Raw genomic sequence first — 27,897 nt, forward strand, 5'->3', positions numbered from 1 at the left:
GACAGATTCATAATATATATACATATGATTGTTAAACAAAATGCAAAAGAAATCCAGCATTTCCAACCGTTAACCCAGCAACATATGCACACTAAACAATGAATGTTAAACGTTAATGTTAAATTACAATAAAATAAACTAATTATAACGGGGAGAAGGTTGCATTAAATTTCGTGTTTTGTGAAACATCTGCATACAAATAGGAGTTTTCCAAAGGATTTTGGAGACACAGGAGCGAAGCCAGATTATAGAACCCGAGCGAACTCGCGGCACATGAGCCGGCGACGCTTGATCACGTGACAATGCGTCCGCCGCCGCCGCCCCCCTCCTCGCTCGCGCTCGCCCAGCAGACGTCAAGATGGCGGCGAGCAACTACTACGGGTTCGCGCATGGCGCCGGTCCGCAGTACAGGTAAAGGACGCCGCTGCCGCTCGGTTGTGCAGCCTGCCCGGGGGATGCACGGCCCTGGTCCGCACAGGACGGCTGGGGGCGTAGCCAGATCGCGGCCATTGTCGGGCTCCGGGCGGCCGCAGGGCGCAGGGTGGGCTGCGTGTAGAGGCCATTCTGGGGCACGGTTATCAATAATAATAATAATAATAATTATTATGATTGAAATGTCAGAGTTGTCTGCATAGCCCGGGGGCGATGGCAGGTCATCGTGCCTGCATGTGCCAACTGCGATACGGCACCATCCTGAAATACCGAGCGGAGAAGTGCAGACCCGTCTGACGGGGTAGCCGGCACCCCGAGATCCGGTCTCCTTGGTTTAAAATCATGCTTGATCTCCTCCGCCGCCTCGCTTCCAGCTCTCCTGGTTAATTTAGCACACTGTACGGTAATGATGAAGGCAGGTGGGCTTGCGGGTTTTGCGCATCTGTAGCGGCGGCGTCCCCGCTGCATATGCGGTGTTTTCAGGTGGGAGGGGTTGCCCATTTTAACACTGAAACTTTTCCTGCCGAGCAGCGAACCGGCCGTAGAATAAGCGCCCTTCCCCGGTGGGGCGACTGGCAAAATGGCGGTGATAGGGTACCCCCCCCCCTTCCGCCCCCCGTGGATGTGACTCGTCGTGTCACCCACAAACTTTATTTACTTACAGCTCTTTCCTGGAATGAACCTTATTCACATGCATGTAATGATCCTTTACTGCTCATCCATGCTCCACTCAGATACCATTTAACCTGTGGGCAAGTTTTAACATGCCTCCACTAAAGAGGTATATATTCAGCCAGCAGGGGGCATGGTGATTAAGGTCCCCTTCCTGTCACTTTAGACCAATAAAAACAAACAGATCTGTTTGCATTCCTGGCGATGTCGTACAGGCTAGCACAGGCCACAGGTGTCACACACGGACTTCAGAGGAACCTGGATAGAGGAGAGTCTTGTCACAGCCTTTAATCCCGCCCCCCCCAGGGGACGCCCGCCACGGCCGAGCCGGAAGGGCGCTCTTCCGGACACTTTAGACACAGACATATGCCGGGCTGGCTTGGCTAAATTTAGCATCTGGAGAGTGTTTATCCCAGGAATTCCGGAGATTTACAGCCTATCAAAGCTTCCCTGTTTGTTCAACAGTGTGAGGAAAAGGGTTCGTCTGCTCAGGTTAAGTGTCAAAATAAAGAGTCAGAGTGTGAAGGTCCAGCCTGTACCGTTCATGGGCTGGCAGGGTGATCAGGGCCCCCCGCACACATCCCCTGCGCTCTATTTATAACCCCCCCCCCGCTTCTCTGACTGCCCCTTGCCTGCCTAATTAAGCACTTCACGTGATGATCTAAAGCCCTTAATAAAAATTCACGCAGGGGTAACCCCGGGCTGCCGGCTGTCCCCTCGTCACGCTGTCATTGCTCGCGCCTGGCTGGTGTCCTCGCCCTCCCCATGGCATTCCCGGGCCGCCCTGTGCAGCAGTCCTGGGAGCCGTTCGCTCCACCTGGCATCTCGCTCTCTTCCGCGCTGGTGTTGGAATCGTTTGCGGGAATGCCGTTGGGTGACGTCGCCCCCGATCTCGTCCTTCCTGCCTCAGTGCCCAGCCTCCCGCAGCCTATTCTCATCCCACTACGGGCAGCTACGCCATCCAGCCCGGCCCCAGCGTGGCCCATGCCGTAACCGCCTCTTACGCCCCGGCCACCGTCCAGACCGGGCGGCCTATCGGCTCGGCGGCGTATCCTGGATACCAGATACACCCTGCCCCCGATTACGGCTACGGGGCCCGGCAGCCGGAGTCAGCCTCCCAGCCCACGACAGCGCCACAGACATACCAGGTAATATGTACACTGGCCACCAGGTGGCAGAGTGATTAAGGTGCTGTACTGAACACCAGATGGTGGGATGATACTAGTACAGTACTTCTTAGAAGTCAATAAATCGGGATTTTAGTTTTAAGTGTTTTCAGTTTATTTTTATTTTATTTTAATTTTTATTCATACCACCCACCCTTAACTGATTTCCAGTCCTGTTTCATTGTCAGCTTTATCAAATGGATTGATATAGAATAATGATGAGTAACACTGAGGAATGTGTATCAAACTCCAGGACAGCTACAGCTATGGCCGAGCGGCATCAGCGGGAGCCTATGAGAGCAAGCAGTACTACCAGGCGAGCGCCGGCCCGGCACCCGTCCAGCGCACCGCTGCTGACACCTACTACCAGACAGGTGATCCATCCCTTCGGACTGTTTGTGGGCGTGTCCCTCTGCACGCTTGCCCCTGATTGGCTGTCTCTGCCCCCAGTGGCGAAGAGTGCGTACAGCCAGCCTGCCCCCCAGAGGCAGGTGACGGCACTGAAGCCGGTGGCCCCTGCCAGCTCCGTGGCCGTCAGCTACGGCGTCTACCCCGCCTCCAGCAGCTCCATCTGCTCCTACGCTCCCAGCTCATCCTATAGCTCCAGCGCAGCGCCGGCCTACTCAGGTGAGCCTCGGGGCTGCTGTGGGAAAGGCGCTATATGCTCTGGGGGGGGCGGAGCCAGTGACGCGGAGCTCTGTTCTGTCCTGCAGCCGTCAGCTACTCCAGCTACGACCCCAGCTGCTATGCAGCCAGCCCGTCTTACTTCCAGGCCTCGCAGCAGCCGCAGCCCGCCCAGCCTCCGCAGCCGCCCCCGCAGCCCCAGCTGCAGCCCCAGCCCCAGCAGCAACAGCAGCCCCCGGCCCCCAAGCTGCTGAGCGGCTCGTCTTGGAGCGGTGCGGCCGGTGCCATGGCGACAGCCCCCGCCTCCACGAGCAACGCCACCGGCGGCTACAAGAAGCCGACGTTCCACCAGAGCAAGCCGGCCCGGCCGAAGGGCCCCCCCAAACAGCCGCAGCTGCACTACTGCGAGATCTGCAAGATCAGCTGTGCGGGGCCGCAGGTCAGTGCCCGGCTGCGTCCGTGGCCCCCCGCCCCGACAGCTGTCCGTGCCTGTGGCCCCCCGCCCTGACAGCTACATCCTATCGCAGACGTACCGGGAGCACCTGGAGGGCCAGAAGCACAAGAAGAAGGAGTCGGCCCAGCGGGGGGGTCAGCCGAGTGGTGGCCCCCGTGGGGTGCAGACCCAGCTGCTATGCGAGCTCTGTGACATCTCCTGCACCGGGGCCGACGCCTACGCTGCCCACATTCGAGGAGCCAAACATCAGAAGGTCCCGCCTCTCCCCCACTCCCTAAATCATATTGCATCCCCCTCATTGGCTCTCAGCTGTAGCCACACCTCTATAGGCCACGCCCACCAAGTTACTGCCAATTAGAGCCTTCTCTTATTCGTGCCGTGTGATGTCACAGCTCTGCTTCCCAGGACACCGATCACTGTGAAGCTCGGGATTCGAGTGGTGAGCTCACATCTGATGTTCCGTCTCCTACAGGTGGTCAAACTCTACAACAAGCTCGGGAAACCCATTCCATCGACAGAGCCTGTGCTTGTGAACTCTGCCCCCACCGTAACCACGACAACGTCAGGTAAACCCACGACCCCCACTGTCACTCCCGCCTCCTCAGCATCGCCTGCGACGACGATAGCTCCGCCCCCTAAAGCCACGTCGGTGAACTCCAACAGGACCCTGCCCACCGCCAGGAAGCCGGCTGCTCCCAAAATAACGTTCGTCTGTGAGTCCACGCGCCTCGCCTCCCGTTGTCATGGCGACGGGTCCCGTGTGTGAAGTGGGGACGGATTAGACATCCCTAGAAAAGGGTGGCCTTTATGGTCCACAATGAGGTGCTTTTCTGAGTTAAATGTTTTAATTACAACTTTTGGATATGAAAACAGCCAGACAGGTGATTGGTTAACGAGGTGCCAATAATGTCTGAAATGCTTGTGTGATTCGTCCAAGCCAACGAGCCCGCCCCTGCCGCACCGGTGGCCAAGGGACTGGAAACCAAGACCACGGTGGCACCCAGGCCTGACCCACCAAGCGAGGATGAGGAGGGTGATGGGGCGGGGCCTCCAGGAGACGTACAGCCTGTGGGGCATGACTACGTGGAGGAGGTTAGGGATGCTGTTTATTGCTGTCATCGGTTTACCATGCTGAGGGTCAGCTGGTGGTGCCCGTTATTGAAGGTGTTTTTTGACATTAACATAGCTGGTTAATAGTCCGTGGCCCCCTCCCCCCCAGGTCCGCAATGAGGATGGCAAAGTGATCCGCTTCCACTGCAAGCTGTGTGAGTGCAGCTTCAACGATCCCAATGCTAAGGACATGCACCTGAAGGGCCGCCGACATCGGCTGCAGTACAAGGTGGGCTTCCTCCCAGAATCCCATACGGTGGGTTGTCAGCAAGTTCGCTAACTGCTAATGGTATCCATGTATGCTAACTGCTAATGGTAGCCACGAGTGCTAACCACTAACAGTGACTGTGAATGCTAACTGCTCATGGTAACAGCGAATGCTAACTTCTAATGGTGACCGTGAATGCTAATGCTAATGGTAACAGCGAATGCTAACTTCTAATGGTGACCGTGAATGCTAATGCTAATGGTAACAGCGAATGCTAACTTCTAATGGTGACCGTGAATGCTAATGCTAATGGGGAATACTAACTGCTAACAGTTACAGTGAATCCTAGCAGCTAACGGTGACCGCTAATGCTAACCACTAACAGTGACCACTAATGCTAACTGCTAACAGTAACTACTCATGCTGACCGCTAACACTGCCCACAGAAAAAAGTGAATCCTGAGCTGCCCGTCGACATCAAGCCAAGCAACCGGGCACGGAAGCTTCTGGAAGGAAAGCTGAGGAAACAGAAGGCGGCCCTGAAGAGGCAGCATGATGAGGAGCAGCGGTGGCACATGGAGATGAGGTGAGAGCTCGTTGCCAGCCTGCTGCGGCTCATCCTGGTCTGCTGAGCTGACGGGCACCTTTTCCCACAGCAGGAGGTATGAGGAGGACGTCTACTGGAGGAGAATGGAGGAGGAGCAGCTCTACTGGGAGGAGCAGAGACGTAGGATGGCCCCCCTCCCCCCACTTATGGGACGACCTTGTATGCCTGTACCCCCCCTCCTGGTAAGTACCACTCCTTGATGCCTGGGGCCTGATAGGGGACTGGTTGACCTCAGATACCCCCTTTGGCATGGGAGGTGTGTGTGTGTGTGTGTGTGTGTGGGGGGGGGGGGGGGGGGCTTAGTGCATACTGAACTATGAACCTCACTCCTCCAGGTGTTTTCGAACAAGCCAGCGCGCCGACCAGACTCCCCCGACGACCGGCACGTCATGGCCAAGCACTCCAGCATCTACCCGGTTGAGGAAGAGCTGCAGGCCGTGCAGAAGATCGTCTCGCACTCTGAGCGCGCCCTCAAGCTGGTCTCCGATTTGCTGATGGAGGCTGAGCCCCAGCTGGACGGCGAGAAGGCGTAAGGGTACTCCCTCGAACGGCCAGCAGGTGGCGGAGCGGTTAGAAACCAAGAAGCTTGGTTTAAATTGTTGTTTAAACGGCTGAGCATTGCTGTCCCCCCTGCGTCCTTCAGGTCGGAGCCCCCTGTGCGCACGCTGAAGGGGGTGATGCGGGTGGGCACCCTGGCCAAAGGCCTGCTGCTACGCGGCGACCGCGATGTGGAGCTCATCCTGCTATCGGCCCACAAGCCCACTGAGAGCCTCCTGAACAAGATTGCCCAGCAGCTCCCCAAGGCGCTGAAAGTGAGCCACGTGCGACCCGGGCATCCTCCGTCTGTGCCGCGGGGCGGGGGGAAGCGAGTGGGGCGGGGGGGAGCATGCGGGGTGGGGGGAGTGAGCGGGGCAGGCTGCTACAACTCTGGGTGGAGTATGTTTTCCCAGTACAGCTCTGAACCCATCTGGGAGCAACATTTTAGCCACACTTGATTGATACTGGAAATACTGGTGTGGTTGGGTTTCCCCTCCCCAAATCTGCACTGGTTTAATTCCTCTCTTTCTCCAGAGGGTCCCAAGACTGAGGCTTCAGGCTGAGGCTGCACCGTCTGTTTTTATCCCCCATTTGACACTAAACGTTTGCTTGTTTCACATGATCTCTATAAGATAGTAACTATGTACCGGATCCCAGAATGCATTGCAGTGTTTTTGGGTCTGCCCGTTTCAGTGGGCCGCCCCGTTTACCGGCGACAAGCCCCTCCCCCGCCCAGCAGGCAGTAACATGCGGTGTCCTTTCAACCGGCAGACGTTTTGCGAGGAAGTGTATGAGGTGCGGGCTCTCCCCGAGGAAGCCAGCGTGGTGGTTTGTTCCAGCAAGGAGCCCAAAATGCAGGCCACCGTATCGCTCACCTCGCCGCTGATGAGGGAGGAGCTCGCCCCGGCCCCAGCCCCGGCCCCGGGCGCGGACCAACAGGCGCAGAAAGGTTAGAGAAACCAGCACGCAGCACCCCGCCCTCAGGGTCTGTCCCACTAAATGCCCCACGCCCCCCCCCCCCCCCACCGTGAGATGAATTGGCTTCTTCCAGCGTTTCCCGGAAGCTCGGGTTCTAGCTGGTCCCATTCACACGCCGTATAGTTTTCCTATCAGGCATTTGCTGTGTCCTGAAGCGGTGATCTCTGACCTTTCCGTGCCATGGCGACCCGTGTCGCTGGACCGACGCACATCCCCCACCCCCTCCCACCCACAGCCGGTACCTGGTGGCGGTGACCGTCTTAAAGGGGCGGTTTTGCAATACTCTGTGCCAGTCAGCGCTGCGGCCTATCACCTGATGGCTGTTTGCGGCACAACATCTGTCTCATCGATTAACCCGTTTATGTTTAAAGGGACCAGACTCAGGTTCCGATTCTTCCAGTAGATGTGCTCTCTGCTCCTGTCCTTGCTGTGTAAATCTGAAACACTTAAAGGGATTTTTTGAGGCTTTTATTGAAGGTGAAAAGGCCTCTTGAAAGTGTCCCTGTGGTTCTCCTGAAGGCGGGGGCTGGGGCCTCTCTCCCACACGCCCTACGTCGGGTTTAACTCTCAGCCCCAAACTTTCGGCCAGTGCGTCTTCCAGTTCTGGGGGAGGGGGGTTGTTTAACCCCTTGGGACCGGCCATCCCGCCGGCGGGATCTGACAGAAATTTCACAAAACCGTTTAAATAACTCCGCGAGTTTTTGTCATATACACATTTTAAAAATACTCTCAGAAACCTTGGACGGTCTACTTTTCAAATATATATAGGTAGAAACTAAATATATTTTTACAGCTTCGTGATACGAATTGAAAGAACAAGAGTGACTGACTGAAGCGTCTGCGTCTCGAAGCGGCTCTGATCGCCCACCCACTTGCAAATCGCGCTATTCGCATGATAATAACATGATAATCCGACAGTTAGTATTGGGTAAAGAAATATGTGAATACGCCCATTGTGACCGAAATAAACAAGAGCACATGTCTGGGTAGTGTTTACACTGATCGGCTACAATATAGCACACGGATACGTCTCTGCCGCTGAAGCTTTGCGCCAGTGTTGCCACTTTCAGCAGCGAAGCTCATACCTGTGTTCATAGCTCAGTGGGCTAAGCCTGTGTGCCTGCAATCACGTGGTCGCCGATTCAAACGCAGCGTATTTAGAACGTGAATAGCGATCTTCCGCTGAGAGCGGTCCCAAACGCTCCCGACGCAAGTAAAACCAAGAAAGGTGACACGATTTGCTTTTTTGCCTATTTAACCTAATTTTAAAAACTTTAATACTTCTGACAATGGAAGTTTTGAAAAGAAGACAGATAACGGATTTAGTCAGTGTTTTTTTCATGATTCTACATAATGATTTCAGCGAGATATAAACTGAAATACACGAGAAAGATACGCGGTCGATGATGCCCTCGTCCCCAGAGCGTCAATAATAGTCACTGCATCATATTTATCGCTTTCTATATTTATATAGTCACAGTTTTTCATTTTTCATTCCATCTATCAATAAACTGTGAAAGGGATTTTATTGTTGCTACTTTTCTTGCGTTTCAAACTGCCTTTCCAAAGTGATGGGTGTGGGGTGCAGTGACATTCCAGACTGATGGGCCATTGACAGTATGCAAACTACTACAGGTGTGAGGACACCTATCTCATCAATATTCATTGTGAAGACCACTGACTTTGAGAAAAAGAGTGTCACTCCAAAGTTCTAACACTTTAGTAATCAAACCATATAAAATTTCTGAATGTCACTTTCACCTATGTGTAGCCAACCCCTGTGTCTATAAGCTTCAGAGCTCAAAAGTCTTACCTAGAAATGTCTATAATGTGATTTTTTACAATTTCTCAGCATGTCTGAAAATAGGTTTTTGAAAAGTATATGTTTAAAGTTGATTTTAACAAAAAATAGAATAATAACATTTTAAGAGGTCTCAGATTATTGGTGCTGAGTTTGTGCTGAATAAAAGCAAATGTATCACTTTGGGATAAATGTTTTTTAGATAGGTGAAATATTTTAAAATGTCAAGGCATGTCAGACTACCTCGAAAGTGGAAAAAAGGCCTCAGGGCCCAGGGGGTTAAAAATAGAGTGTCACTCTTGGAGGGGGGGCAGCTTTAGTATGGCTCCTCTCTGTTCCTGCCTCCCAGGTGTGACGGAGCCGGACCCCCAGGACATCCTGGACAGGAGGAGGTGTCTGGAGGGGCTGGCCACTCTTCGTCACGCCAAGTGGTTCCAGGTAAGGGATGCCTGGATGAAGGGGGGGGGGAGTCCTTGGTATGAGTTCCTGGCCACGTTCTTGTTTGCTTCTGACAGGCCTGTGGTGGTAAATTCACTCCTCGTGAGAGTAGAATGTAGGCCCCTGAATGTCCCCCCCCATGTTTTCTCCCCTAATCCCTCCCATTGACTCCTCCTCTTCCCTTCCAGACCCCTCCCCTGTCTTTCCCCCAATCCCTCCATTTGAGCGCTTCAGTAACTCCTCCCCAATCCCTCCCACCGACTCCTCCCCCAACCCCTCCCACCGACTCCTCCCCCAACCCCTCCCACCGACTCCTCCCCCAACCCCTCCCACCGACTCCTCCCCCAACCCCTCACACTGACTCCTCCTCCAGTCGCTCCCACTGATTCCTCCCCCAGTCACTCCCACTGACTCCTCTCCTGGCCCATCTTCCAGTCCCTCGCCCTGACGCCTCCCCATGACCCGTCCTCGCTGTATTCCAGGCCCGTGCTAACGGCCTGCAGTCTTGTGTGATCGTCATCAGAGTGCTGCAGGACCTCTGTCGGCGTGTGCCAACATGGGGAAAGATGCCCAGCTGGGTAAGATCCCCCCCCCCCCATACAGTGTTTGTAGCACTTCTGGATCATTCTGGATCTTTGCTGGGGTGATGCTGATGCCCCCCGCCCCCCATCCCCCTCATAGGCATTGGAGCTCCTGGTAGAGAAAGCCATCAGCAGTGCCCCTGGACCCCTGAGCCCTGGCGAGGCCCTGCGGAGAGTTCTAGAGTGCATGGCGACGGGGATCCTGCTTCCAGGTGCGTGCTCAGTCCGTCCCTTGGCCTCGAGTGTCGGCCGGGTTAGTAAACCGCCGCGCCACCTTTCCAGATGGCCCGGGCCTGCTCGACCCCTGTGAGAAGGACCAGACGGATGTGCTGGAGGGCATGACCAACCAGGCCAGGGAGGACATCACGGCCAGCGCCCAGGTACGCCCCCCTCTGCCCCGCCGGGTCCATCCTCGGTTCCTGCGCGTGGTGCTCGGCGCTCGGCTGACGATGCCTGCTCTGTGTGCGGCAGCACGCCCTGCGTCTGCTCGCCTTCCGGCAGATCCACAAGGTGCTGGGGATGGAGTGTCTGCCGGCCAGCAAGGCGCGGCCCGGGGGCCACACGCGCAAGCGCCGTCTGGACGGCGGCGAGAGCGGCGAGGGTGAGGGCGAGGGCAAGAAGGACAAGAAGGAGGAGGAGGAGGACGAGGAGGACGAGGAGGAGGAGGACTCCTGATGGACACCCTTTGGGACGCCCTCGCTTTCATGAATATCCACCTGTATCGACTCATCGCCGTTTAGCCACGTTAGCATCTCGTAGGGAGGGGGCATAAAGGCCCAGCAGGGGGGGCTTCATAACCTCTGCTCCCTTCCTACAGTAACATAATATAGATTCAATGCAGATACTGAGGCTAGCACTGGTTTAGACCTCCCTAAACATCAAGGATGGAGTCATTCCACAGTCGCCATGAATACCGGGGTGCCCTTGCCTGGCAGGTTCTGCCTGCCGCCGCCCCCCCCCAACAATAGGCCCCCCCCGAACCAAGCTTGCGTGCGTCTCTTCTCCGGGGGGGAGGGGGGGGAATTCATGTGTTTAAGACCAGTCCAAATGTGTAGCCATCTGACAGCTGCAGACACTTTGTGTTTTTATTTTTATTTTTTAAGCTATGAAGGGGGGGTGGACTGTTCAGGGACGCCCCCCCCTTCCCACAGGCCACTGAATGGTGGATTTGCTTATTTGTTTTTATTTTGAAGAAGAAATAAGTAGGACGTGGATAACGAATCCTAAAAATAATTGTCAAGGAGGGGGGGGGGGTGTAAGAAGGTGTGTATCTTCCCTCTTTCTAATGAAGAAATTGGACGGCACCCTTATCCCCCCCCGACACAGTTCCGCCCGTGACAGTCAAGTGAAGCTAAGAGGAGGTCGGTGATGTTAACCTGTTGAGTTAAGGTAGTGTCCCTTGTAAAACAGACACTGTGAGAGGTGTGTGTGTGTGGCTGGGGGGGGGGGTAGTGTGTGACAGTTTTCACGTGCTCGTGCACACACACACGCACACGCACCATGCTGCTGTTCGAGGCGAAGGCTTCCCGTTTGCGAGGGTCCAGGTGTGGTGCTTTAACGCCCCCCTGCCGGCTCGCACCCCCCGCTGCTGGGGCCCTGTTCTGCAGCTGCCCCCCCCCCTGTTCAGAGTGTTACTTTTCACTTTTAACCTCTTGTGGCCAGAGGGTAGGAGGTCAGCTGTCTTGCTGAGGCCGGGAGCGACTTAATGAACTTGTTTCAGCTGCTTTTGTACAAGTCCACCTAATTCTCTCCATTTGGGGGGGGGGGGGGCAGATTAATCCTCACACGTGAAATTATCTGGAGGTTTAAGCATTTAGCAGTTTCCCTGTGCCTGTAATGTGATTTTTTTTTAGATGTGTATTCAATGGTCAGTTATTTTCTTCCTTTGGGTACGGAAAGTGTGAATCAACATTTTTGCAAAGTGCTGTATGTCAGTACCAGACATGGAAGACAGTTAATAAACTGGAAAGTTGGACTAAACTCACCAACCTTAATGTCATCCTTTTTTAGTGCATGGTGCAGCTTTTGATGCACCTCTTTGCTTTATCCAGTAGGGGGTGCTGAAGATGCCTTTAGGAAAATAGGGCGGGTGTGTATTATATATTAATTTTTTAAATTTTAATTTCCTGCCCCTGTGAAGTAAACATTTTCTTATATTTAACGTAGTTCAATATACACTGCTCAAAAAAAAATTCATCTCCATGGGAAAAAAATCATGCTGGATATCTACACTGATATGGACTGGGTGATGTGTTAGGAATGAAAGGATGCCACATCGTTTGATGGGAATGAAAATGATCAACCTACAGAGGCTGAATTCAAAGACACCCCGAAAATCAGAGTGAAAAAAATGATGCGGCAGGGTAGTCCATTTTGCCGAAATTTCATTGCAGCAACTCAAAATTATATTCATTAGTTTGTATGGCCCCCACGTGCTTGTATGCATGCCTGACAACATTGGGGCATGCTCCTAATGAGACGACGGCTGATGTCCCGGGGGATCTCCTCCCAGATTTGGACCAGGGCATCACTGAGCTCCTGGACAGACTGAGATACAACCTGGCGGCGTCGGATGAACCCGAAACATAATGTCCCAGAGCGTGGGGGCCAGTCAATAGTGTCAATTCCTTCATCATCCAGGAACTGCCTGCATACTCTCACCATAACCCAGGACCCACTGCACCAGCATAGGGTCTGACAGTGGGTCCAAGGATTTTATCACGATACCTAATGACACTCAAGGTGCCGTTGTCTAGCCTGAAGAGGTCTGTGTGTCCCTCCATGGATATGCCTCCCCAGACCATCACTGACCCACCACCACAGGCAGCAACATTCTCAACGGCTTCTCCAGACCCTTTCACGTCTGTCACATGTGCTCAAGGTGAACCTGCTCTCATCTGTGAAAAGCACAGGGAGCCAATGGCGGACCTGCCAATTCTGGTATTCTACGGCAAATGCTAGTCTAGCTCCATGGTTCTGGGCAGAGAGCACAGGACCCACTAGAGGTTTTCGGGCCCTCAGGCCATCCTCATGAAGTCTGTTTCTGATTGTTTGGTCTGAGACATTCACAAGAGAGGCCTGCTGGAGGTCATTTTGTAGGGCTCTGGCAGTGCTCATCCTGTTCCTCCTTGCACAAAGGAAATAAAGTGGGATTATGGGCTGGTGGCTCTCGTATCTATAGCAACGTCCCTATGAGCACTGATTCCGGGGTAGGACGGATTACTGCGCCTTAAGCCGCTTGTCACCCTGCACTGCCACCTGGGACACCGTGGGCTCTATTCTCCGGTGGAGGAAAGCATATGTCGCTCATAGTGCTGTACTGCGTGTTCGTTAAATAAGTGATACTCATTTAAAGTCTGGTTAATCGAATCCCATTTCAGCTCGAGTCTGTTCTATATAAGAGGGTGGGAAATCAAAATGATTGGTTCAGAGAGATAACCAATCAGAATGCAGAGGAGGTGGGCTAAAGCAACTAGAGTTGGTGGGACCAAGACATCTGATTGGTTAGTCCCGCCTCCTCTAGCTGTTTTAATCAACCTCTTCTACAATCTATTGGTTATCTCTCTGAACCAATCATTTTTTCTTCTGCCCTGAAAACACTTTTGTGTAAGTAAAAGTCCAACGAGCGAAATGTTGTTATGCGGCGCATAACTGCAGGTAGATTTTAATGTTTCCATCATAAAATTAAAAACTTTGTGTGACTATTTGTCGAAAAAAAACATTCTCAAGTTGAAAGGGGATACATATTATGCTTTGTTACAAAGATAGGAGCAAATGAATTGAGTGCCTCAATACCATAGTTTTCACGTAGGTCTACTTAATTTTTGGGGATTCCTATGTTGGGCGGGACTGATTAGCAGAGTGAGGGAGATTACGTGTATTTATGTGTGTGTGTGTATGTGGGTGGGTGGAATAGTTAATCCGGGATTACAAATGGAATAACAGATATCCTATCGCTCCGAACGCTAATTACTCCGCTACGTCTAAAGGGTCAAGGGACTTAAACCGGGAATATTGAATGTCATGGCCGCTGTAAGTAAGGAATTACTGCGCTACTTCACACACTGCGTTTCCCATACGGAGTTTAGTTTTTAATTCATCTGAAGGCTTGATTCATTATACTTCACTATTTGTTTGGATTTTACTCAATTCCTTAAAACTCCTACCTGGATAACCAGCGATATTAAAGAGAATAATGATATTTGAAAAATAAAGATGTTGGACATATTAAATAATCAGGGGACTCGTCTTATTGACAGCGAATATTACACAGCAGCCTTCCCAAACTGTATTTGAACCACTTTGAAAGCACAAAAATGTCTTCCAAAGATCGAAATACGATTAGAAGCCCATTCATGTTATTTGTGATTTGCATGTAAAATCTCAATTCTCAATATCTTGTTAAAGTCTGATTATTCAGAGGTGTGATTGTATACAGAGGTTGTGATGGTGCCTCGGTCCTCCAGGGTGGATGGAGTTTTTAATGTCCCCGTATCCATCTGACACCTTGGCTGTGCTGCCGGAAGTGACCTTATTCCCCTTGAATAAAGTTAACGGCTATTTCCCAACAGATAAGCAGACATTATCACACGGGGTCTTAAAAGGCTTGTTAGTTGCTTATCATTGCTTATCTTGTGATATGTTTGTCTAATTGACTTAGTAAAAGAAATAAAGCTAAACAAAATGTCTCATAAAATCGACACATTATGCTTTTGAGTATGACTTACCATTCAGAAGTAAATTTGTGGTTACATTTCATCATTTATCTGATAGTTTTATCCAAAGCAACTCATACTATTGGAAGTGTAACAATTTATCCATGTTTGTTGGGATTTGAACCCACAACCTTTGCACCGGCAGCACAATCTCTTGGAGCTGTACTTTAGGCCAGGGGTATTCAAATCACGGTCCTCAGGGTTCAAGTACTGCCGATTTTCCAAACTTTCCTTTGCCTGTGAGTCAGGTGTGAAGCCTTTGGCCAATCAGAATCAGTAAATATTAAACTAACTACGAGGGATAACTGAAAACACGGCCTGGATTTGGAATCAAGGTCCAGATTTGAAGAGCCCTGCTTTAGGCCATCTTGTAGTGCCATCAGAAGCCCCGCCCCTGTGGCCATGGCGACCCCTAAGTGACACCTTCCTGGGGCCCCTGTGCGCTTGGGCCAAGGTGAGGGCAGCCGGCTGCATCAGTGTAGCCACTAATGAGTTAAGCTTCTGATCCATTCTTACTGCCCGTGCACTAACACCAATACCCACATCGTCTCACCTCACTGGACGGCGGTGACAGGACCCCCCTCCCCCCCCCCCCCGGGCACTTGCGGATACAAGGCTCTCCGCTCCCCCTTTATTCTCTCCTCACGTACCTCTCCAGCGCTCCCCCAACACGCACAGCGCCCGTTGCCTGACCCGCCATGGCATTCTTCATGAAGCAGATGTTGGGAGACAAGCTGAAGAACATGGGCGCCGGCAGCTGCGACGACGAGCCCAAGGGGAGCTCCGACGGCAAGGAGACGCCGCAGTCCAAGGGCATGTCCCGCGAGGAGTTTGAGGAGTACCAGAGGCAGCTGGTGGAGGAGAAGTGAGTCTGGGGCTCCGTTAGCATGGTGGGTGGTGTGGGGGGGGGGGGGGTTGACCAGAGGGGGCTAACCACAGGTCCTTTGAAAAATCTTTCCATCCTGGTCGGATATATTTTGGGAGTTCAGGGTGTCGGTGTTCAGTCCTCAGTGTTCAGTCTTTTAGGTGAAGCCGTCACTCTTGTCAGGTGATGCGTGCTCGTCGTTTCTTTTCAACATGCCTTTTCTCACTGAGTTGACCTTTGACCCTGCATCCGGGTCACATGACAAAGGCAGGGGCGATCTAGGGAAGGAAATCCTGTTTATAGTCAAAAGAAACTTTTTGTTTAACTGCGGAGGCCCACAAGCTCCGCCTTTCGCACCTGCCAACGGTCCATGGCGAGATTTGCGTCACCGGGTTTCACTGCGTCTGGGCTGGGTTTGACACGCCCCCCCCAATGCTTAAACCTCAGGACCCCAATGAAGGACAACACAAGGTTAAAGGAGGGTGTGGGTCGAGGGCCAGGTGCTGTAACAGGATTACCAAGGGACGCCCCCCCCCAAGGTCAGCTGATCAGGAGCTTCAGCAGGAGGAGACCCAGGGCTCACTGTATCACCTACTTACATAACCCCCAGTGAGGGAATTAGGTGAGGATTGGGGTCAGGACCAAGCACTGGGATCTGTGGATAAGCCACACCCCCACATCCCGGCTAATGGCTACTCACTGCACCTCAGAGCCCCTGCATCCTAATTCTCCCTCCCTCCTCCCCTCCCACTCAAACGGAGCCCATAGAGCTCCTGTCTCTTATGTTATCCGCCCCAGCAAGGCGCTATATAAAGAACAGGCTGAACTCAACCCAAAATTCCGTGTCTTCCAAATAAGGGCACATCTTTAATATTACTGACAGTGGGTAATTTTCAGTCGTCCAGTCATTTATTTCTTACTAAACACGGGGCCAGATTTTGTAGTCTTGAGTCAGGATGTGAGTGAAGACAGAAACTGAATGTGTGTAACTCCAGGGGGATGCAGAGCCTTGGCTGGCTGTTAGATATATTGCAGTTTTCATGACGTCTTTGTATAACATGGCTCTGTAACATTCTGGTGTATTTTGACACTTCCCTGGTCCACATGTGTCTTTTCCAGTTCTGTAAACAGAGTTGGAACTTAAGAAAAACTGGACAAGTTTACTACTGTAACTATGAGGTAATCAGGGGCATGTGTTCTGCTGTTGAATTGATATTTCTAGCAGGTGATGATCATGTATGATTTTAATGCTCCCAGTGCATCCAGGTATGTTCTTACCTCTGATACCCACTGGGCCAAGTGTTTGCATTTTCACCGTCTCCTTATTTACTGTCCTCACAAAAATGGAGTGTAGTGTGTATGAGTGATGCGGGCACTGATGACATCAGCATGGAGGAGGATGATGATTGGAGCCCCATGAGAAGGCCAACCCACTTTGGGGTTAGTGCCTGGCTCCTGCCACAAACCCTGATGCCTGTGTGCCATTTATAAGTTCAGGTCCGGGTTTTACTGAAGCTCGACGGGGGGGGGTAAGATAACCTGTCTGTTCTGCAGGATCCAGCGCGATAAGGATTTTGCCATGAAGAAGGCGGAGAGAGCCAACCTGCGTGTCCAGTTGAGGGACAAATATCGGCTTCCCGAAGTATGCAGCCCTGCCCCTTGACCTCTGACCTCCTCACCCCCTAGCCTCCCCTTCCTGTCACTGGCTTTACTAAATGACTAAAAGCGGTTGGGTGTCACCTGATGACCCTACCTGTGTAATCTCTGTGTCTGAGTGACTGACGTCTCCCTCGCTGTTACACACCGCCAGAGCGCACAAGACGACGCCACCATCCAGATGGCTGGAGGAGAGGTCTACCTCCCCGAAGAGCTGGCAAAGATGGTGGAGGAGGATGAGGAGCAAGAGGAGGCCAGCGACTCCCTGCTGGGAAAGATCCAGAACCTGGATCTGGACTTTGAAGCCATCAAGAGCAAAGCCCAGACGACCATAACGGAAGTGAAGCAGGCCGCGGAGGAGAAATGTGCCCTCATGTGAACCACGGCAGTCTGTGGCCACATCACTTCCTTTGTCACTAATGTATAACCCACCGTTTTTACCCATGATGCATATCTTGTAAAATGGACCCTAGTAACTGAATGCACCGCGACCCTGCCTGCAGTTCTGTAAAACGACCCTCTCCACAAAAAAGTGTTGGTCTGTGGATGTCCTGGCAGGACTGACCCCATATTAAAAAGTATCTGCACAATGAAAAGCTAGACCCTTAGAAAGGGGCTATTGAATTACGGCTGAATGCTTAATTAATTAAAATAAGTTTCATTACCTTTAGTTTTCAATTAAAGAGATGCAAAACAAATGACCAGAGCAGAGGGAGAATGAAGACCCAGTCAGGTATGGCTGTACATATGTGTATATGTAAATAAATTCCTACACTAGATTTATATTTCAAAAATGTTGTTTAGGCATCGCTGTATGAGTGTATCAGGTTTGGTGTAGCTTTGAAGGTTTGATGCATTAAAGGGAAGCTATTTAGAGATCCAACGTCTCTGGACTCTGGATGTATTCTGATGGAGACAGGAATGCGGTCCACTTCCCTCTGTCCCCCTCCAACAGCGGGGATGAAGTCGGATGGTCCCAAGAGGATCTCCCTGTTTTGTTCATTTGGGGGGGGGGGGCTTAGGGCAAAGACTCGTCAGTTGTGAGTTTGATCCCAGTGAAGTCCTTCTGGAACATTTCCCTGTTAATCGTTCCAGGCTGTTCTGTAATTCAGTTCGAGAAATTAAAGAAAGTCTTCAGCCGGGGGGAGGTGGTGGTGGTGGTGAGGGGAGTGTGAGGTATGGATCTGTGACCATGTGGTCCCTGGAGTTTACTCCCTGGAGGTTACTCTCTGGAGGTTACTCCCTGGAGGTTACTCTCTGGAGGTTACTCTCTGGAGGTTACTCCATGGAGGTTACTCCCTGTGCGGCTGAGCTGAGTGCTCCTTCTGCTCCTCATGAGGGAACTGCAGTATCTTTACCTGGATAGAGATGCACGTATCTGACTAACACTCCATTCATTGAAAGCTTTCTTATGCTGGAGTCTTAAATTATTCTGAAATCAGTGGCAGAGAAATAACAGAAATGCATCTAAAAGAGTTGTGCCCTGCTCATAAGCTCCGCCTCTTCTTATGGTGTCTCGGCCAATCAGCACAGCCGTAACATTTCTATAGTGAAGGTTACCTTATTACTATGGCCTCAAATAATAGGCAACAGAGGAGTGAATTGGAGGGTACATGAAGGCTGGGAAGGGCGGGTCATATCACAGAGAGGGGATTGGCTGGCGGAGGTTTGATTAATAGGAACGGCTACTAATCAGCTGATTAGGTGTCAAAATACGTTATCAGTTCCTAGGAATTCATCTTCTTTAATGAAGTTAAGAGCATGTGGTTAAGTGTTAAGGGAAAATCCATTTCGCATTTCTGAGGGAGGACAAAACTGACATGGAAAATTTCTTTATTTTTCCATGTCTTTTGTAGGACAGGACAACTTGAATCCCGGAGCAGTAAAAACAAAATCTTCACGCTTCACTCCTGTGGAGGTACAACTACCAAAATGTGATTTACACTCATATGCTGTTATGGCTTGAATTTCATAATCAAGGTTGAGGGCCGAAATCTTGTGAGCTCACAGCTGGGAAAGGGCACATCGTACGTCACGAGGAAGACCACCATATTATCAGGAAGACCACCATAAACTAGGAGGACCACAATATACCAGGAAGACCACCATATTATCAAGAAGACCACCAAGGTGTAGACAGGTTACTCTTACTTTTCAGGAAGGAACATAATGCCTGATGATACAGACCTCAGACCCCGTTGGGTGACTGTGTTTTTCTGCATGGCTAGTCGGAGCTTAGCGGTACATACTGCTTGGTGCATACTGCATACTGCATACTGCCATGTGTCCTTAGCACCGCTCACTGAAAATGAATGTGCTATGATTTCTCATGTCCAGCAGATGGCGGTGTGGTTAAGGAGCTGAAATGCAGTTTTATGAAGTATGGAGAGGAAACATTAGCAAGCAAGCCTGTCTTCAGGGTGCAGGTGACAGAGTGGTCACATGGGGGGGTCAGCTGCTTCGCTACTCCTTCATGCCCCCCCACAGCAGTCACCGTGCCTTGAAGCTCTGTCAGCCTCGTTCCTGGTGGGATCTAAGGGAGTTTAACTGTCATCTTATAAATATAATCAGCTTGTCTACACTGTACCTGCTTAACCAATTACTATTCAATTAAGCTAATGAGCAAAGAGGCAGCCTTAATATATTAACGTGATAAAATGATTACCCCCCCCCCCACACACACACACAAACACACACGCTTTGCGATCACGGCTTGGAAGAAATCAATTTGCCAGATTTCACAGGTTGATACTTCAGGTGAGTTGTTCAGAGTCATTTTATTTAAACACCTTTATATAGAGATGAGATCAGAAACCCTAAATACCTTCAGGAGGTAGTTAATGTATGTGTGTGCAGTTTGGTCTGGCAAATAGTGTCACATTAAATACTGCAATAACGGTAATATTAAATACAATACAAAAGTTTTAAACAATTCACATTTCATTAGGTTTTGTTATTCAGCACTTAAATGCAACAAACAACCATACATTTAAGTTCATATCCATACTGAAGCATATTTAGCAATTTCAGAAATTGTCTTACTTGATCTCACCATATTTAAAAAAAATGGAGTTGGGGCAAATGATTAAAAATTGATTATAAAACTCCTGAAATAGTGATTAATTTAAGAAAAGCAGAAAGTAACAACCAAGCCATCTTCTGAAACCTCCTCTGATGTTCAGGGCTGCAGGAGCATATGAACACAAGGCAGGGACCGACCCAGGAGGGGGCACCAACACACACAGACAACTTCAATTAGTCTCAGCATGTTTTTGAACTGCGGGGGGGGGAACCAGAGCACTCCACACACACAGCACCCTGGCGGAGACGCAAACCCATGCCCTAGTGGTGTGTGACTCCAGTGCTAACCACTGCGCCACCATGAAGTAACATCCCTCTTAGGTTATTTTTCTCTTGTAATGTTTTACCTCTAAAAATGATTTATATGGATATAAGTGGCTAATGGTGAGGCATGGTGGTGCAGCGGTTAACGTTGTTGCCTCACACTTCTGGGACCTGTGTTCAAGTCTCTGGGGATTCTGTGGTTGACGTCTCTCCCTTATGTCAGTGAGGGGTTTCCTATGAGTATTCTGGTTTCTCCCCACTGTCACCAACACACTGAAGCTCACTGGAGTTACCAAATTGCCCTGTATTGGGTTGGAAGCCTGTCCTCGGTTGTTCCCTGCCTTACACCCATAGGCTCCAGTCCCCCTGAGATCCTGAGCAGGATAAGTGGTTTCAGGAAGTGGATGATCAATTAGACCTGATACACTTCTTCAGTGCATAAATTATGTAGGTCTACAGATTTTTCTAATACAAAGACCTGTTTGGATTTTCTGTAAAGATTTAAAGTATTTTAATATAGAAGTTTAAAATGACTGCTGTCAGAGTCACAATTAATTTGATGCATTATCCAATTAAAGCTGGTTTCAAAATTGGCACTGCACATTAAAATGCAAGACTGCCAGCTGTACATTTTTGAATATCATTTGCTAAAAAACTAAAGTTTCGTAGATTAGGCCTAACCTTTTATTTTCCCGTTTATATCTGTCATTTATGTCACAAACCATTTTCCACAAACTTTAAATATGATAATATAAATTAAGTCAGTTTCAGATATTGGATTAATAATAATTTTACATACAAACGGGTTCTTCCTCCATTTTTTTTTTATATATTTTCATAAAAGTTTCTTCCCCCTAACAAGGGTAATGAGAGGATTAACAAAATACTCCAGAAGAACTTCTTTGTTTTTAAGACAATGGATGTTTTGAAAGAGTCCGCGAGCCGCCTCATTAGATGCGCCCCCCTCGGCGGAGACCGTCGGCTTCTTGTAGAGCAATTACTGACCCCGACAACAGCCGTCAGTCATCCTTAGGGGGGAGGACTCCCACTAATGAAGCGGTCTAATCCTTCCCGTTTATTTACATCCCAAACCACGTCCCTGCCGTCTGCACAGCTAGCAAAGCAACTTAAAGAAGAAATTAAATCACGCGATGACTTTTTCCTGACATTATCGTTGGCTTTTTTTTTTATTGTTATGCAACTTTGCAACAGATTTTTAAATAGCCAAGCCCTGGTGAGTGGTGACATGGAATAGGAGAACCGTGCGGGACTTTAACCGATACATCAGTGAGACTTGTGGCACATCGTCTTAAAGAAGACGACCTGATCGGATGGGAATTTCAGAAAGAGGGTCCTATGGGAAGGTATTTTCGGGATAGCGTTTTAGGAGGGCATCCTAAGGGAACAGGTGGCACGTTCACTGTCACTCACGCATAAAGGTACGTATAGGCCTACGCTGTTTTGTTGTACGTTCTCTCTGTTTCGCGAAAATATGGGTTATGGGATAGCAAAATTAAAGTTAAATCGCATTGAATCCGCTGTAGAAATGACACACAATATCTGTGTTGAAGGTGTTACGATTTCCAGACCGTTTCTGTGATGCGTGACCCTGTTCTTTTACTGCCAAATTAGCGGTGGTACCCAAGAGCCAGCATGTGCTTTTTCCCTAAATGAAAGAAAACTATTAATAAATGTCACCAAATAAAAAAATCGCCCAAGAAAAATATTTAAGCAATCGAAAAAAAAATGAGAAATAATTCAGCATAATTTGCAATTCATAGCCTATATAAGTATATATGAATAATATATAGGCCTATGTAAAGTTTAATATATAAAAGCCCTAATACTTTTATTGTGTGTTTCATTAAAACGACGAACCAAATAAGGCATGTGGAAACAAAATTGAGCAACGGAACTGGAAGATGTATCCATTTGTTCTTAACGATTAGTGATAAAGTTCCTCAGAGTCTGTACCTTAAAAGGTACATTTACCAGCAGCTATAGGGCACAATTGGCAGACCCTTGGCATTTACATTGGCAGACCCTTGAGGGTGGAGCCCCTTAAGGAGGCCTACAGTAGGTACAAACTGATACTTTTTTTTCTGACATTGAGACATTACTACCTTCCCCCTCCGTTAGTGGAGTCGGCTCTCATCTTCCCTCTGCAGGGTCTCCCCCCGTATCTCGAGTTTTCCTCGGGTTCTCCGCTCCAGTAAGAGGCTGCAGGCCGGCCTGACCACGATATAGGTGTTTGGTAGATGGTGTTGTAACATTACAAAATCTTATAACGTCCATTAATTTACCAGGATGAAAGTAGTCTTAAGTTTAACTTAATTTTTCTTTTTTGCATTTTGTAAAATCAAGCTTAAAATCAAAATCAACTAGAGTGGTTGAAATGAAGTAAAATCCTGTTTGGTCACTTGAAGAGGGATTTAACCAATTAGCCGTGCAAACAGTCAGATTACGAGTCTTTAATGATCTTACCAGGTTTTTATATCCAGTAATACATTTTTAGTAGAAAATTGTTTAGACTGGTATTTTAGGAGTATATTAAAATAAGCAAATCTCTTTTGAATAAAGTAATGAAATAAACGAAAAATAGAATTAAGGCACATGCCAGCAAGCCGAACGGAAAACAACAAATCTTATTGTTTCACCGTAATTTTACAAATGAGAAACATTGAAATATGTTATTGTTTGTTGTGAGAAGCGTTTTCCTTTTTCGGCGTCGTTTGTCCCTTCAGTAGCTATTGTAATAATGATAAACCTACGAATATTCCCGCATGTACAGTACGTGTGATAAATAGCAGCAGTTCAAGAATGGCCAGCTAGATATTCCAGTATTTTAAAACTATTTTAAAAAAATTCAAAAAGTTTTGCTGGAAAATTGGCACGGGCCGAAGTCGAAGGGGAATTCGTCTACATAACCTGGGGAATCAGACTGAAATTTGCATTAATGCCATCTGCCATTGCAGCGAAAAACGAGGAATCCCCCAAACGATCGATTTCCGCGTGTTTCCGGCGTTTTTCCGCGCATCTCTCCCGCTGTCCTCCCACTTACCACTAGTCCCGATAAACTCCCGATTTACCGCATCCGGACAATTTTTTGCCACTGTTTTTGACAACCTATATGTCGACCGGTATGAATTTACCGTATGGAAACCAACTGTGTTTACACACGTTGCGCAAGTTATATGAGAAATTACGCCAGTAATGGCAGCAATAATCTTGTATTACGGTGAATGTTTTCGTAAGGGCCCATTGCAAAGAAAAACGATATGTTATGTACTCTTTTATATTTAATTTGACATGCTAGTTCAATGTGTTTTCCATTAAGGAACCGACACTACGGTGAAGTACATAGTCTGTTTTTTTCAGTTCCTCCACAAGGATCCCTGTAGCTGCCGGAACATAAACTATACCGACGATCATTTGCATGTTTTTGTCACCGGACACCATGAGCGTGGTGGACGACAGCTATCTCTCGCCGGACGCCGTCCACGAGATGGCCAAAGGAGGGGTGCTGGCTGGAGGGAGCCACGTCCACAGCATCAATGTCATCCTGGGCTTCAATAAAGAGCAGGACTCAGTTGTCCACCCGACCAGCTCCACTGTACCCCACAAAATGGAGCGGGAGAGCTTAGTTTGTCCAGGGAAGCAGGGACACCTCCACGCGTATGAACACCTGTCCATGCTGGACGGCAGCTTGGAACAGCTGTCGCTCCCCGGTGAGTCTCGCTTCTGCCTGTTTTAAATGCCTGTGACTTAAGAGCTTGTATCAGGTTATACAGAACTTTCTGAGGTTCACAAGTATAGGTGACAGAAGTGAGACAGGAGCTGTGGACAGACTGATTAGAAGGTGAAAATGCACAGGAACATGGGCAAAATAATGGGGGTATGGTTGGTGGCTGGAGGGTTGTAACCCAATAATCAAAACCAGCCAATACAACCCTCTGGACCCCCATAAATGGATGGAGACACCAAACCCTCCCCCCACAATGTTCAACCCAAAGTTATGCTCTTGTATAGGGATGGTCTCTTTGAAGCATACACCTTGCCCTTGTACAACTGTGCCCTCATGCCCTCATGGGTACCAGTTAAGAATCTGGACCAATGAGAGCAAACATAAAGGGTCAAATCCCCAATATGATTCTGAAATGCTGATTAACCTGATCCTAGAAGACTTTCAGACTGTTTGCTGGGGGTGGATTTAAATATTGACCAGCTGAGTAATAGGGGTTAAAGATACAAGTCTGACCTGATGGTTGTTGGTTCAAGTCCCAAGAAGGGCTCTACCGTTGGACCCTAGAGGGGGGAAGCTGAGTGCATTTAGCCCATCGTACCAAGGGCGATCAGGCACGGTTACTGAGCAACAGATATGGGATTCTAACTGCTAAGGTGTTTAAACATCACTCCTTAAAACAAATAACTTAGTCATATAAATACTCAAATCCTTACAGTACTCATTGATTTTAAGTCATTTGGTGTATTCGGAGTGAAATCCCATGTGGTAATGTAATATTAAGTGATACACTGGTAGAGATTGAATGTCAGAGCTCTTTGGCTTGGGAGGAAAATGGCTGTACAGACCCAGTTCCCTTGCCAAAGGACCAGAATGTTTTCAAACAAAGAGACCAGCGCCAGCCTGTCCAAGGCTCCCTGGAGTGTCTTGGCCCCTTAGCGGATAGACACTGACCCGGCCTGACCTCTGTCTTAGTGCTGATGTCACAGCGGTCACGGCGACGCGTCAGACTGGCTCCGTTAATCAGAGGGGTGAGTCCTCCGGATCCATTCAGGCTGGTACTGTCAGCTTACTGGATTAGCTGGGAAATGGCCCTTGGTCTGAGGATGGACCTACAGCTGAGCCATCGGAACAGCTTTGCCATAGTTATTTGTCAGGCTCTGTGTTCTGCTTCAGCTGGTGTCTGACTGACAACCACCCCGCAGCCAGCAGAGACGCATCGGGCCCCAGACTTCATTATGTCTGAATTGGCTCATAAAGTTATCAGCTCCTGCTCTGATTCCACTCGGTCGTGACGTGAAGGAGATGCTGCTTTAAGTTGATAGTGTTTCTCTGTCCCTCAGAGGCAGAGCCCCCCTGTTGGTGTGCTGAGGTGTTTCTGGGGGCCCACTCAAATATCACCCCCCCCCCAGATGTTTCAAAGATTAAATAGCTATCAAGTCCGAATATCTGCTGGTTAGCGGAACGTGCTGCTTCAGCATCTCCTAAATGAGTAAAGTATTATTTTATATTTAATGTAGTGACTATTTGTGACCAGCAGGGGGCCCCCAAACCTCAGGGGCCTCACAAAAATGTGTGGTTTGAGTGCTGATAAACACCGCCGCTGTTGGTGTGGTTCTTTATAAACGTTCATAGCTACTGTGAACCAGGAGATCCTGCATGATATCTTGGCAGATCCTTCTAGACTTCACTGTTTGGCTTCACGCCACCTCCGTTATGGCCCCATGATGCCTCTGATCGCCCCCCCAGATGGAGGACCGTTCCCCAGCAAGGCTGTGACCGAGACGGGCGGGGGGGAGGCGAGCGACGGGAAGTCCCCGGGGCCGGCGGAGGATGAGAAGCCCAAGAAGAAGCACCGGAGGAACCGCACCACCTTCAGCACCTACCAGCTGCACGAGCTGGAGAGGGCCTTCGAGAGGTCCCACTATCCCGACGTCTACAGCCGCGAGGAGCTGGCCATGAAGGTCAGCCTGCCGGAAGTGCGCGTGCAGGTGGGTCTCAGCCGCGCACCAGCAGGCCTTTGCCAGCTTTATCACAGCTCTGCAAGAGCTCCTGCCTCCTTATGGGGATCTGGGCTGGTGACCTTTAGAGTGAGTTTGCAGTGGACACGGTTCTTTGAGTGAACCTTAACAAGACAGATGAAGGTGGGTGTAGTTTCCCGTCTCACCAGAAGGGGGTGACGTGGTGCCACCTCTCTTTCCCAGGTGTGGTTCCAGAACCGACGAGCCAAGTGGAGGCGTCAAGAGAAGATGGACGCCGGCTTGGTGAAGCTGGCCGACACGCCTGTTCTGTCCTTCAGCCGCCCCCCCATGGCCCCTTCCTCCCTGCCCATGGACCCCTGGCTGAGTTCGCCCCTTTCGGGGGGGTCCACGATACACACCATTCCCGGGATGGTGGGCCATCCCCAGGACCTGCAGCTGACCCACCCCACTCACGGATTCCTGGGCAGCCCCCCACCAACTATGGGGCAGGGCCTGCAGGCCGGGGCCCCGCCCCCTTACCAGTGTGCTGGGGCCTTCGGAGACAGGCTCCCCCTAGAGGACACAGAGCAGTGGAGCTCCAGCGTCGCCTCGCTGCGGATGAAGGCCCTAGAGCACATCCAGTCCATGGACAAAAGCTGGCAGCCCATGTGACCATCGGAGTCCAATCCAGCCGCGAATGTCCCCATGGTGGAACGAGGCACGTTCACGAGCTGATCGTGCTGTTCCCAGCTTGTCACACAGTTGTAGATGAGTGACATTGGGTCGGTTATGTGTTTGGTGACAGGGGACACTAAATGTAGCAGGTCACTTCTGACTGGGATGTTTGTTTAGAACGTTATGACTGTTTTTCTACAGCTACTCGTTTTGGCTTTTTTGGGTGACTGGAGATTTTAAATGAGTACTTTTCAATGTATTTCGCAAGACTTGTTCTGTTTAAATATAAACATATTGTGGAAGTTAAAAGGCATGAGTGATAAACCTGAGGTTCTGCTTCTTTATTAATCAATACTTTGGTCATCGGGGATCACAGTCAGTCAGTCAGTCACCAGACGTCTCCCGAAAAGGGAGGGGCCCCGAATGTACAAACAAACACTTAGACGGCTTTTGCTGCTTCAGCCAGGTAGCTCTTTCAGAATCTTTTCAGAATCCTTCCTGGTTGTTTTGACTTAATTTCTACTGACTATTCCGACACTCTTTGCATGTGAAGGTAACGTTCTAACTTTCTCATTGCCTTCCTCTTGTTTTTGATTATCTTAAGGCAACCTTAAGCACAAATGAAGGTAAAACGTACATTTCATATTACAAATCACAGACTAAAGGCATATAAAACATATAAGCATATAAAGCATACACTGATTAACAACAGGATACATTTCCTTTATAAGATTAAGCTTTTAAGTTTTGTTCAAACGAGGTGCACACCACCTTTGGGGGGGGGGGGGGGGGGGGCTGCTCTCACACGTGCATATTTACAATGTGATTTTAAAAACAGTACTATGCAAAAATCTTAGGCAGTTAAAGATAATATCTAATGCTATATATCTGGGTAGTAAATGCATATTTGTTCAGAAAAAAACCCACAATATTAGAAGATATGCAAATTAACAGTAACTAATAAAAACTAACAAGAATTTCTTCTGTTCTCCAAACAGTTACTGACATCTTGGATGGCAAAACAAACACCACTGCAGTTCCCAAACCTCTCCTCAGGGGGACCCGAACTATCCCATGTATTTATTTAATTTCACCACCATCACTTAATTAATTAGCTTAATTAACTAAATATCTCAGTGTGGTATTGATTAGCCAATTGGTCCAAGTGTCTTGCATGGTTACTGCAAATGCTGCGGTGACATTAGGAGAGGTTCTGAAACGGCTAAGCTGGTAAGTTTGACAGACATAATATAGTTATACACCAAGATCAACATCATTTAAACATCATATTCATTGCCTAAGACTTTTGCGCAGTACTGTACATACATAA

General features: G+C 49.4%; 3 protein-coding genes across 7 annotated transcripts; all 3 read left to right on the forward strand.

The window, feature by feature from the left end:
- Window positions 1-280: 280 nt before the first annotated feature.
- Window positions 281-11,592, forward strand: zfr2 (zinc finger RNA binding protein 2). Of its 2 annotated transcripts, none has more exons than XM_023818857.2 (19): window positions 281-411; window positions 2,015-2,252; window positions 2,524-2,644; window positions 2,721-2,897; window positions 2,984-3,333; window positions 3,422-3,601; window positions 3,821-4,061; window positions 4,286-4,440; window positions 4,568-4,687; window positions 5,113-5,252; window positions 5,323-5,455; window positions 5,609-5,802; window positions 5,917-6,085; window positions 6,582-6,759; window positions 8,939-9,027; window positions 9,510-9,605; window positions 9,709-9,820; window positions 9,891-9,988; window positions 10,080-11,592. In XM_023818857.2, the coding sequence occupies exons 1-19, from the start codon at window positions 359-361 to the stop codon at window positions 10,281-10,283; spliced, it is 3,048 nt and encodes a 1,015-aa protein (XP_023674625.2). In that variant the 5' UTR covers window positions 281-358; the 3' UTR covers window positions 10,284-11,592. The 2 variants fall into 2 exon arrangements, with proteins under 2 accessions (XP_023674625.2, XP_023674627.2); XM_023818859.2 differs by having other exon boundaries at window positions 5,326-5,455.
- Window positions 11,593-13,176: 1,584 nt separating this feature from the next.
- cplx4c (complexin 4c) lies at window positions 13,177-17,722 on the forward strand. 4 transcript variants are annotated; one of them, XM_023818966.2, is made up of 4 exons: window positions 13,177-13,214; window positions 14,982-15,188; window positions 16,743-16,830; window positions 16,999-17,722. In XM_023818966.2, exons 2-4 carry the CDS (start codon window positions 15,022-15,024, stop codon window positions 17,221-17,223), a joined length of 480 nt encoding a protein of 159 aa, XP_023674734.2. In that variant the 5' UTR covers window positions 13,177-13,214; window positions 14,982-15,021; the 3' UTR covers window positions 17,224-17,722. The 4 variants fall into 4 exon arrangements, with proteins under 4 accessions (XP_023674734.2, XP_023674732.2, XP_023674736.2 ...); XM_023818964.2 differs by having other exon boundaries at window positions 13,197-13,265; XM_023818968.2 differs by lacking the exon at window positions 13,177-13,214 and adding an exon at window positions 13,225-13,265 and having other exon boundaries at window positions 15,040-15,188.
- Window positions 17,723-21,238: 3,516 nt separating this feature from the next.
- LOC111847596 (retinal homeobox protein Rx1-like) lies at window positions 21,239-26,871 on the forward strand. Its single transcript, XM_023818935.2, has 4 exons — window positions 21,239-21,628; window positions 23,568-23,917; window positions 25,681-25,922; window positions 26,136-26,871. The coding sequence occupies exons 2-4, from the start codon at window positions 23,626-23,628 to the stop codon at window positions 26,562-26,564; spliced, it is 963 nt and encodes a 320-aa protein (XP_023674703.2). The 5' UTR covers window positions 21,239-21,628; window positions 23,568-23,625; the 3' UTR covers window positions 26,565-26,871.
- Window positions 26,872-27,897: the final 1,026 nt, after the last annotated feature.

The sequence above is a fragment of the Paramormyrops kingsleyae genome, chromosome 21 (assembly GCF_048594095.1).
Source record: "Paramormyrops kingsleyae isolate MSU_618 chromosome 21, PKINGS_0.4, whole genome shotgun sequence".
NCBI lineage: Eukaryota > Metazoa > Chordata > Actinopteri > Osteoglossiformes > Mormyridae > Paramormyrops > Paramormyrops kingsleyae.